The 12,975-nt window shown below is 37.2% G+C and overlaps 1 protein-coding gene across 1 annotated transcript in view; it reads right to left on the reverse strand.

Moving 5' to 3' along the window:
* Nucleotides 1-12,975, reverse strand: part of LOC121386343 (Golgi pH regulator-like) — a 36,980-nt gene that overhangs the window by 20,083 nt on the left and 3,922 nt on the right. The window contains exons 3-8 of the mRNA XM_041517220.1: nucleotides 12,494-12,597; nucleotides 11,483-11,589; nucleotides 9,871-9,981; nucleotides 5,593-5,713; nucleotides 2,866-2,946; nucleotides 798-907 (exon numbers count right to left, since the gene is read on the reverse strand). Coding sequence (XP_041373154.1) covers nucleotides 798-907; nucleotides 2,866-2,946; nucleotides 5,593-5,713; nucleotides 9,871-9,981; nucleotides 11,483-11,589; nucleotides 12,494-12,597 — 634 coding nt within the window. The remainder of the gene's footprint in view (nucleotides 1-797; nucleotides 908-2,865; nucleotides 2,947-5,592; nucleotides 5,714-9,870; nucleotides 9,982-11,482; nucleotides 11,590-12,493; nucleotides 12,598-12,975) is intronic.

The raw sequence follows: 12,975 nt of genomic DNA on the forward strand, positions 1-12,975 counted from the left end.
AGGCTCAATGGGTAGGTGTAAGGCCACATACACTGAGTTTCACCCACTTTACGGGTGCAGTTATGGGTGTGTCTCCTGAGTGTATGACCCCACATGGTGGATGATTACCCAGCATGCATTGCAGGTTCCGTGTACCCTGGGCTTGGGTGATACCAAGATAGCTCAAATGACAGAAAGCACATTTGCACAAAAAAGCTGAAATTGGATAAAAAGCTGAAAAATCATATCTCTGCATCTAGTAATTATAATTATATAATATAACATAATAACAATTCCATTAATAATATCACCATTCTCGGTGGTGTCGTGGTTAAGCCATCGGACATAAGGCTGGTAGGTTCTGGGTTCGCAGCCTGGTCCCGGCTCACACCCAGATGGACAGACGGCTCCCACCCAGATGGACAGACGGCCCCCACCCAGATGGACAGACGGCTCACACCCAGAAAGACAGACGGCTCACACCCAGATGGACAGACGGCTCACACCCAGATGGACAGATGGCTCACACCCCAGATGGACAGACGGCTCACACCCAGAGTGAGTTTCACCGACTCAATGCCAATGGGTAGGTGTAACACCACTACACTGACTTCTCGCTCACTAACCACTAATAACTAACTCACTGCTCTGGACAGACAGCCCAGATAGCTGAAGTGCCTAGGACAGCGTACTTGAACCGTAATTGGACATAAGCACTAAAATAAGTATAAATGAAAAAAATAATATCATACAATAAATCACATAATAATGATGATGATGATGATAATTATAATAATATGCTGTGTATAAATGGATACTTTCTGTTGTTCCAGCAGCAGAAGTGACATTTTTAAACATTCCCCACAATCCACCAGAACTGTTAGAAATGCACGCCTGTCTCAGACTTTCTCTCTTTGCGACAGCAATCCTGTAAAAAGATATAAAAGGAAATGCTAATGAAATACACCGCAGGTCCGTACCATGGTAGACATTATTGGGGGGGGGGGGCAAATGAACGAGCGCCAAAGGCGCGAGGTATTGGGGGGGTCCGGGGGCATGACTCAATGGTTATTTGCCAGTTACTGTAACTCTCGCTGTTAATCTTGATCCATTAATCTCGCTACAACTTTATATTCAGTCGAGATGTAAAGGTTATCAAATAAAAAAGCAATAAAAAAAAAGCCAAAATTATTAGCGGGGGGCGGGGGGCGGGGGCAGGCCACCCACCCTGCTACGGGCATCGAAAAAATCACCTATAAATGCTAATCGGTGAAAAATAAAGAAAAAGCTTAATCATGTCTGTATCCACTCCACCAACACCTTTGTGAATGATCTTATTTCATTTCAACTTATTTTCATGCTTATGAATGATCTTATCTTCCAAGTGATTTATATACATAGCAAATAAAAAAGGTGAAAGGCATTTGCCTTGTCCAACACCAATGTTACAAACAAAAGGTTCTGATTGGGTATTGAATTTTTAACAAATGATTTAGTACAGCTATACATCGATCATACTATAAATAGAGATTATTATACGATTTGTAAATGAATGAATGAATGTTCGTGTGTCATACTGATTTTACGAAACAAGTGTCACATATATGTGTTATATGTGTATCAAGGAATACATGGTTTAAGTACCCCTGTCTTCATAAGGTTCAGACACGTCCCCAAACCACCAACCCAGTAACCAATCAAATTTGTTTTCTGATGTTTTTCAACCAATGAAATTAGATTTCTGATTTTTTTTTTTTACAACCAATCAAAACTGTTTTCAGATTGTGCTTCTAGCAATATAACCTAACACCGAAAAACATAGAAGAATTTTATGGAGACCTGGACCCATATTCACAAAATATCGTAAGCCTAGTTTTACACGTAAACGTAAATCTACGACTGAAGAGCTATTCACGAAACAACGAAAACGTAAGTTACGTGTAAAGTTGGACGTAAATATAAGAGTGCCTCAGGTTGCAACTAACGCTGCACGTAAGTTGTGTACATATAATAAATCAATCACAATCGCCGTTATTTACTATTATTTACGGAAACTAGCAGTATTTCCAATAAATGAAGCAGTTTGCGATGGCGAACGCGATATTTTTGTTCATGATCAAACGGATGTTTTTGACTTGGCCAAATTCTCCTGAGTTATCTTTTCCTTTTTAAGAAATGTCCTCAAGTTCGTACCAAAACGCGGATCCCCACCAATACCAAAATGCCATGGTTCACTGTTCGCAATGTTATTGTTAGCAGACGACAAACAAAATTGCGTTTTGCGCATTTGTTATTTACCCGGTAGCCATCGTTTCTAATGTGTTTTTATTAATTACTCCAGTGAGAGTGTTAAATCGTAGATTTACATCCAACTAAGTTACGTTTACATTTACGACCATCTTTGAGAATAAGGTGCTTCTTGCACGTAAACGTAAATCTACGGCAGACGTAAGTGCTAGTCGTAGACGTAAATTTACACTTTTTTGTGAATATGGGTCCAGGAATCCCTCCGTGTCACTGTGAGATTCATCCTGGCAGCAAACATCTCCCTGTGATATCATTACAAGACGGAACTAAAAGAAGAAGAAACCTGGCTTCTGGTATGGCTTAAAAACAATTTTAGTTTTTGAATTATGGACCATTGCCATAATTCAATTATTTTTACAAAATGTCATTAATAAATGGAGTATGGTGGTTATGAAGATGGTTGAATAAAGTACATTTAGGGAAAAATCAAATTATTTTTGTTCAGGTAATACTTTGTTAGACCATTAAATAGGTCAGTGGTCTGTGACAATACGCCTTTAATTTTGTTCAAAATGCAACAAGATGGGAGACTAAAAGAAGAGAAAACATAACTAGCTATGACTATTTGAGACCAAAGACCTTTTCTTTTTCATGATGATCATGTCGAGGGACTGCAGCAGTCTTTTCTCTATTGACTGGATGTCGGCCTCAGTGACGTGTCTGAAATTTAAGGAAGGAAATGGTTTATTTAACGACACACTCAACACATTTTATGTACAGTTATATGGCGTCGGACATATGGTTAAGGACCACACAGATATTGAGAGAAAGAAAGAAAGAAATGTTTTATTTAATGACACACTCAACACATTTTATTTACGGTTATATGGTGTCGGACATATGGTTAAGGACCACACAGATATTGAGAGAGGAAACCAGCTGTCTCCACCCTGTCTCCACTTCATGGGCTACTCTTTTCGATTAGCAGCAAGGGATCGTTTATATGCACCATCCCATAGACAGGATAGCACATGCCATGGCCTTTGATGTACCAGTCGTGGTGCACTGGCTGGAACGAGAAATAGCCCAATGGGCCCACTGATGGGGATCGATCCCACGCCGACCGTGCATCGAGCGAGCGCTCTACCACTGGGCTATATCGTGCCCCTGCATCTAAACACATTAAGATATAAAAATATTGCGTACACTGAATTCAGCAGAATGATATGTTTTATCAAACATAGTTTTAAGCTTTTAGGTTCTTTAACAACACTACTAGATTCATTCATTTCAACTTATTTTTGTGTGCTTATATCCAATTAAGATTCAAGCACGCTGTCCTGGGCACACACCTCAGCTGTCTGGGCTGTCTATGCAGGACAGTGGGTTAGTTGTTAGTTGGTTAGCGGTTAGTGAGAGAGAAGAGGGTGTAGTGGCCTTACACCTACCCATTGAGCCCTTAAGAACTCGCTCTGGGTTGGAGCCGGTACTGGTCTGCGAACCCTGTACCTACCAGCCTGTAGTCCGATGGCTTAACCACTACGCCACTGAGGCCGGTACACTACTAGAGCACAATGATTTATTAATCATCGGCTATTGGATGTCAAACATATGGTCATTTGACATAGTCATAGAGAGGAAACCTGCTACTTTTTTCCGTTAGCAGCAAGCAGGGTTTCTGCAAGAGGGTAAAATGGGTATGGCACCGTACCCAAACATTTCTACAGATTTTTTTATTTTAAGTTAACCTTTTGACAAAATTAATTACTTTCATCATTACTGTATGATTTTCTTAACCCTAACCCTAAACTTAACCCATTTTCTTTCTGGAGGGAGGACCCCAATACCCCTGTGACTGTGGTTGCATTCAATTCCAAAGTGCCATACCTAAATATTTCCTTCTGGCAGAAACACTGGCAAGGGTTCTTTTATATGCACCATCCCACAGACAGGACAGCACATACCACAGCCTTTGATATACCATCATGGTGCACTGGCTGGAACGAGAAATAACCCAAGGGGCCCATCGACTGGGATCGATCCCAAACTGACTGCGCATCAAGTGAGCGCTTTACTACTGGGCAACGTTCCGCCCTCAGCATAAGACAACCAATTAGTAGGTTATGCAGCATTTGTCGGCCCTAACTGATTCAGTTACAACACCACTTTCACAATTTCAACTTATAGGCAATTTTTATAAAAATCCACTAGCCATGGGATCACAATTTAATTTTAAGGAAACAAAAAGGAAATGTTTTATTTAATGACACACTCAGCACATTTTATTTAAGGTTATACACATGTATGGCGTCGGACATATGGTTAAGGACCACACAGATATTGAGGGAAGAAACCCGCTGTCGCCACTTCATGGGCTACTCTTTTCGATTAGCAGCAAGGGATCTTTTATATGCACCATCCCAAAGACAAGATAGCACATACCATGGCCTTTAACGAAGTAAAAGTAAGTTTCAACTATTGGGTACCATATATTCATTTAGAGGATCATGTACATTCAGTAGTACTGAATATAAACTGATTTCACTGTGACATTAATACAAACCGAACGAAGTAGTGCACTGATGTGTATGGTAAGTTGATGGGTAAATGATTTCACTGTGACATTAATACAAACCGAACGAGGTAGTGCACTGATGTGTACAGTAAGTTGATGGGTAAATGATTTCACTGTGACATTAATACAAACCGAACGAAGTAGTGCACTGATGTGTATGGTAAGTTGATGGGTAAATGATTTCATTGTGACATTAAGACAAACCGAACGAAGTAGTGCATTGATGTGTAGGCTATAGGAGGTTGATTTCATTGTGATATTAATACAAACCGAACGAAGTAGTGCACTGATGTGTACGGTAAGTTAATGGGTAAATGATTTCATTGTGACATTAATACAAACTGAATGAAATAGTGCATTGATGTGAATGGGAGGTTGATTTCAATGTGACATTAATACAAACCGAACGAAGTAGTGCAATGAGGTGTATGGGAGGTTGATTTCATTGTGACATTAATACAAACCAAATGAAGTAGTGCATTGATGTGTATGGGAGGTTGATTTCACTGTGAAATTAAAACAAACTGAATGAAGTAGTGCATTGATGTGTATGGGTAGTTGATGAGTAACTGATTTCACTGTGACATTAAGACAAACCGAACAAAGTAGTGCATTGATATGTATGGGAGGTTGATTTCACTGTGACATTAATACAAACTGAATGAAGTAGTGCATTGATGTGTATGGGTAGTTGATAGGTAACTGATTTCACTGTGACATTAAGACAAACCGAACAAAGTAGTGCATTGATATGTGTGTGAGTAGTTGATTTCAGTGACATTAATACAAACCGAACGAAGTAGTGCATTGATGTGTACGGGTAGTTGACAGCACCGAATCCCGACAACAGCGCCATCAGCGTAACACCGATTACACCAACACGGCCGATACACTGCTCTATGGAGAAGATTCCTGAAAAGAGACCAGTACTTATGGGTCATTCACAACTATACTGATGGAAAGCACACATAATAAGACAACACATTGAATTGTAGACCAAATTCACTATTAGAGCTGTTTATGATCACTGAAATCAAACATTACTTATATTTTATTGTTTAGATTATCCATTTCCATAGAACCGAAGTGTTTTTGGTCATCCTGTTGTTTCTAATATCACAAAATGCACTTTTCATATTTTAACAAACGCATGTGCATCTGAGAAGTAGCGGTTATTGATTCGAGTTCTAGTCTAGTTTTAAAGGACTCTTGTTTCACTCTGTTGTAACTTTATCCAAGTGTGTTACAGGTTTGTAGATTAACTAAATTAGTGTCCATTTTTACGGGTTGAAACGAGTCTGCACCTTTAACGATATCATTGAGATATAAATTGCCATAGGTCGGGAGCATCACCGATGGCACAAACGTCCCATCAGTAAAGCTCCTCAACAATGACAAAATGTTTACATATGGTATACATTAGCTGCCGGTATATAACATTAGCTCCACTATTACATGTGGATCTAACAGCAGCCAGTTGGAGCTCATGTCCACCAATCAGTGGTAAGTTAGGTGACAATATTACAGTGGTAAGTTAGCAATCTAATTAAAATTAGCTCCAGTATTACATGTGGATCTAACACCAGCCAGTTGTAGCTCATGTCCACCAATCAAAACCTTACTTGCAGAATCATGCCAGTGATTTAAAAATAATTTGAAAATATTCCGAATTATCCTGAGGGTATACGATATGTTTCATGTGAATTATGAATGCCTTATTTAGACCAGATTGCTAACAACACTGCGAAGTCTCCAATGTCCAGGTAACATTTCGTCTGTAAATAATAATTTAAATATTGACCAATCACACTTCGGCTTTTATAACGTTATTTGGGAGCATACAAATTCTAAAAATATCGGGCGAGTCTATTTTAGTGGCCGCAAACAGCGAACCATACCAATACATACGGGATGGGTTATCAGTCTTCAATTTTACATTACAAATTATTTATTTATTTATAAAACATTTTTTTTTTTTAAATTGGTCTTCAGTTTTACATTACAAATTATTTATTTTATAAAATAAAACATGTTTTAAGGCATTCGTAATTCACACGAAACATGTATACCCTCAGGATAATTCGGAATATTTTCAAATTATTTTTAAATCACTGGCAGGATTCTGCAAGTAAGGTTTTGATTGGTGGACATGAGCTCCAACTGGCTGCTGTTAGATCCACATGTAATAGTGGAGCTAATTTTAATTAGATTGATTTAAAATATGTCTACATGCACCAATATAACCTTTCAGTCTTATTTGTTTGATGCAAAAGTCTTCTCTTTTTTTTCCAATTGCCTTGGGCAGACTTTAAATTACCGTAGGTGGGCCGTTTCACATACAGCAATTTTGTTTTTAAGTTGCTGTGGCAGACAGATTCTTATATATATGTTCGAGCTCTGCTAACACAGGGTTTGAACTTAAGCATTTCTTACCTCTGGCTAGTTTGAAATGTTTTTGCCTTAGGCAAAATGCAATTTTCAGCCCACCTATGATACTTTTCAATGATTAACTTTGACAACAAATATAAAAATCAAGAAAGAGTCCCTTCAACCAATGGCAATACTTTTTATCCATCGGCAAAAAAGTGCCATCCGTCAATCCCAACTTAAGTTCGAGCTCTGTTAACATAGTCATGTCTGTATTTCATACAAAGTTGTGACACGGGCAGGCCCGTATTTAAGGGGGGTTCGGGGGTTCGTCCGAACCCTCCAGCAAAAGCTGAGGTCCACTTTTTTCTTTTCTTTTTTTAAAATATTGCACTAATACTTGATTGTAACTTTTGCAACTCTCCCATAAAACAATATTTGCTGGTCTTCGTCATTTAGCATTCCCCTTAACAAAGCTGCAGGGTTCAGAATTTTAAACTAATTTGGTAAACTCAAAACAAAAGAACATGCATGAAGCAAAATTGTTTAATTGTAGTTTCTGCTATATTGATGACCTCGTAGACTTCGATAATATTGCATGATAATGCCAGCAGTTCATCTTACATTGATTTATCAACCAAAGTTAGAAATTAAAGGTTAACAACATAAAGGAATCCTGTTCATGCCCGACCGGCCTCGGTGGCGTCGTGGTTAGGCCATCGGTCTACAGGCTGGTAGGTACTGGGTTCGGATCCCAGTCGAGGCATGGGATTTTTAATCCAGATACCGACTCCAAACCCTGAGTGAGTGCTCCGCAAGGCTCAGTGGGTAGGTGTAAACCACTTGCACCGACCAGTGATCCATAACTGGTTCAACAAAGGCCATGGTTTGTGCTATCCTGCCTGTGGGAAGCACAAATAAAAGATCCCTTGCTGCTAATCGGAAAGAGTAGCCCATGTAGTGGCGACAGCGGGTTTCCTCTCAAAATATGTGTGGTCCTTAACCATATAAACGTAAATAAAATGTGTTGAGTGCGTCGTTAAATAAAACATTTCTTTTTTCCTGTTCATGCCTTGATCTTTATATAGAGATTCAAATCGACACTGGCTTCCACATATATCATTTCAAATTTGACAGCATATTTCAAAAGCGGAAATCCTGTTTTATAACAGAAAATAATCATGTCTTTTGTGAGAAACAAAGCTAAAAGCTAAACAATTAACGTTGAAGGAAATGCAATTGTTGGCGCAGTGGTCACTGGCAGAAACTTAACGCCTGAATCTCATGCTTTGACTTTGCCAAGACAAGACAAAAATCTATATTTTTAAGAATGTGTTTAAATGTGGGTGCCAGGAAATGAATGCACGGCCGTAAGAAGGTGCCAGAAAATGGGGGGAGGGGCACATACACACACACACATATATATATATATATATATAAAAAATATATAAAACCCATTGCTGCTGCCCTTCCCCCGTCCCTGCTTCCTGCGCCAGTGGAATGGTACATGTATGTGTGCTTATAAAAATGATGATAGCTGTGGGCCTGTGCTTATAAAACGTTTAAGAGTCTAAACTCAATCTTTAATACCGTCACCACCCACATATAACTGGTATGGCACTGCCATGGTATTAGTCTCAGACTCTATTAGAGTCTAGATTTTAAAAGGTTTATTAGCACCAGGCCTGGTAACCTTTAGTCCATAGATCCCTTGTTGCTAATTGAAAAGTGTAGCCCATGAAGTGGCGACAGCAGGTTTCCTCCCTCAATACCTGTGTGGTCCTTAACCATATGTCCGACGCCATATAACCGTAAATAAAATGTGCCGAGTGCGCTATTAAAACATTTCCTTCCTTGTTTAAATATCACCATGTTTTGGACTATGGACTATGAATCTCACCATGTTTTGGACTATGGACTATGAATCTCACCATGTTTTGGACTATGGACTATGAATCTCACCATGTTTTGGACTATGGACTATGAATCTCACCATGTTTTGGACTATGGACTATGAATCTCACCATGTTTTGGACTATGGACTATGAATCTCACCATGTTTTGGACTATGGAATCTCACCATGTTTTGGACTATGGACTATGAATCTCACCATGTTTTGGACTATGGACTATGAATCTCACCATGTTTTGGACTATGGACTATGAATCTCACCATGTTTTGGACTATGGACTATGAATCTCATGGGACTATGGACTATATGGACTATGGACTATGAATCTCACCATATTTTGGACTATGGACTATGAATCTCACCATGTTTTGGACTATGGACTATGAATCTCACCATATTTTGGACTATGGACTATGAATCTCACCATATTTTGGACTATGGACTATGAATCTTACCATCTTTTGGACTATGGACTATGAATTTTACCATCTTTTGGACTATGGACTATGAATCTCACCATGTTTTGGCTATGGTCTATAAATCTCACCATTTTGTGGACCATATACATGTAATATGAATCTTACCATGAAATTCAGACATGTTTTGGACTATGGGCTATGAATCTCACCATGTTTTGGACTACGGTCTATAAATTGCACCATTTTTTGGACCATGTACATCTAATATGAATCTTACCATGTTTTGGACTATGGACTGAAATTCACACTACGTTTTGGACTATGGACTATGAATACCACAATGTTTGGGACTATGGCCTATAACTCTCACCATGTTTTGGACTATGGATGGGAAATGGATCTCCAATCTTCCAGAAGAGATAGCAGAACGCGCACCATGCTCCGATCGTCAACATCAAGCGAATGTGATTCTTCTGAGGAACTGGGAAATACAATTAAACACAATATATGTTAAAAACCAATGCAAGTAAAAACAATGTAAGTAAAAGACATGTAATTAAATAATATATAATTAAAAACACAGGCGTACAGTCTCCCATTTTTGTAACAGGGCAGGCTGGTTCTTTCCCGAATTAAACGAAAATGCCCGAAATTAGATAACAAAATGTATTCATATTAGCATTATACTGTCAAATTATTTTATTATAGCAGGGACCTACATGTAGCTTGGGATTTTCAGGTGATACACAGACTTTTTTGGCGATGAAATAAAATGCTATTGGCTGTGCGTTTACATCATATATTTTAATGAATAAAACAATATTTGTAATATATAGGGTTGCAAACAAATCACAACACAGTTTTACATGGATTACAACTAATTTTGAAGTTAGAATCATGGAAATACATGGCAAAAGGAGCTCAGGTAGGCACATTGTTCACAGTTATATAATTTTTGCCTGAATTTGAGGATTTGCTCCAGTTGCCTCCCCTGCCCCTCCCTCCACTTATGATTAAAAAACACAATGTAAGTAAAAACAATTTAATTAAAACAATGCTATTAAAAACAAAACAATGTAATTACATTTTAATTAAAAACAGTTTCAATTAAAGACAATGTAATTATAAAAACAATACAATTAAAAACAATGTAATTATAAAAACAATACAATTAAATAGAATGTAATTATAAAAACAATACAATTAAAAACAATATAATTATAAAAACAATACAATTAAAAACAATGTAATTATAAAAACAATACGATTAAAGAAACGTAATTAAAGTCGATAAGCTTTATCATGTTACTGTTTTTATCCTGCAACTTATCAAGTATGGAAATATCATCTTTATTTCTAACTTTGTATATGCTTCGGATAAAAAAGCAACATATAAAATTATGGTGCTACCAATTTTTACTGAGGGCTACCAGATTTTATAGCTAATAGCCCGGGTTACTACTGAAAAAAGTTAAGGTCAAGGCCTGTAACGCTACATTACATAGAGAATAATAAACAAGTTACCAGTTAATATCAAATTTATGTTGCGAGTGAAATAATTTGAAATAAACACTTGTCACTGTCAAGAGCTTTAATTCATAACAAGTGAAAATTATGTTATAAAGCGACATGAAATATTAAAAATGTTTACATATTTATGTAGGAATTTCAATAGGAGTTAAAAAAAAACTTTTTACATGTAGATTTGACAAATTTAACATCTGACAAGAATGAAGTTAAGAATTTTAATAAATTAAAAAGAGAGAAAAAAGCAAAATCCTAAACTTTTATTTAAACATGTTGTTTTAAGTGGTGGTTTTAGGTGTTTAAGCATCTTGTTGATCGCGGAGTAACTGGATGCTAGTGCAAAAAAAATCCTAGTAGCCAGGCGGACTACTGGGTTTAGACATCTGGTAGCCCGAGCGAAAAAAATGGCTAGCCAAAACACCCGGGGATACTGCTACGGTCAAGACCTGTGTTACCTAGTCTAATGTTGCCGATGATGAAATAGGCTATGTAGAACGGCAGCAAACCAATCAGCACAAAGAAAATGGCATATAGACCGAACTTCCAGTGAAAATAGCGGGAACTGAAAAAACAAAAACAAAACATTATGAGATATAATATTAAAGGGACATTCCTGAGTTTGCTGCATTGTAAGATGTTTCCGACTAATAAAATAGTTCTACGATTAAACTTACCTATTAAATATATTTTCTTGTTTAGAATATCAGTGTCTGTATATTAAACGTGTTTCTGGTCATCTTAATATTTGTAAGAAGCCCAAACTGGATTTTGTCTTCAAATAATTTCGTACGTACGAAAAAGTATTTTTTAGGAAATAAAATGAAAATTAACCTAGTACAAATATTAGAACGATCAGAAACACGTTTAATATACAGCCACTAATATTCTAAACAAGAAAATATATTTAATATGTAAGTTTAATCGTAGAAATATTTTATTAGTCGATAACATCTTAAAACATTGCAGCAAACTCAGGAATGTGCCTTTAAGGAACAAGCATACGATATTATTAAATAATTATGACAGACCTGTCAACAACCTGTCAACCCTCCCGGATTCCTGCCAATTCAACCAACCATGGCTGTGTATTGACAATGAATGTTGCCACACATGTATATAAAACAAAACTGTTTTCTTTTTTTTAAATCCCACTGTCCACTTTCCTTTCACCATTTTCGGGGCACTTTTTTTTTCATTAAAAATACACAAAAATTTATTAAAATAAACATTAATGTAATTTATATGCTTGCTTTAATAAATGAATGGCAAAATATATAAAAGGCATATTTTGTTAATTAATAATACCTTTTGGGCTGTTTTATAAAGGCAATTTTAGAATTAATTACTGAAAAAGGCTTGTTAATCTCAGGGCAGCATGGTGCTGATTAAGGCAAGATGGTGCTAGACTATTGAGGCATGGTGCCGCACCATGTTAAAACAAGCTAAGGAAAACACTAGTTACTTACCTGGAATCCATGATTCCGAGAATCTCAAAAATAATCAGCTCAAACATCGTACACGACAATGAGAATGTCACGGAGAAGACAAGCTGAACAACTGAATGGTGAACCTACAGGTCAAAATGAAAATGAAAGTCAATGGTTATAGTTTGTCCTGTATGTACACAACAAACATATACTCTCCAAAACAAAACGTAGGGGAACCTGATATATTAATGTTAATATCAACTGTTAGACCGAACATACGTTTTGACCACAGACATCCTAGTAAAGAACGTTCAGGTCTGTTTATCAACACACCGAAACACATTCCATAGTTTGCACGCACATCAAGCAGTTGCCCCGTACACGTGCGTGGGGTGTCATTCTCGACTTTGACAATTTTCAGGAAGGTCCATTAATCACTGTGGAACATTATTTCTGTCAATCTTTTTCATTCTGTTGTTATTGTTTTGGTTTTAGTCATTTTTATTGTTTGAATTTGCGAT

The sequence above is a fragment of the Gigantopelta aegis genome, chromosome 12 (assembly GCF_016097555.1).
Source record: "Gigantopelta aegis isolate Gae_Host chromosome 12, Gae_host_genome, whole genome shotgun sequence".
Taxonomy (NCBI): Eukaryota; Metazoa; Mollusca; class Gastropoda; order Neomphalida; family Peltospiridae; genus Gigantopelta; species Gigantopelta aegis.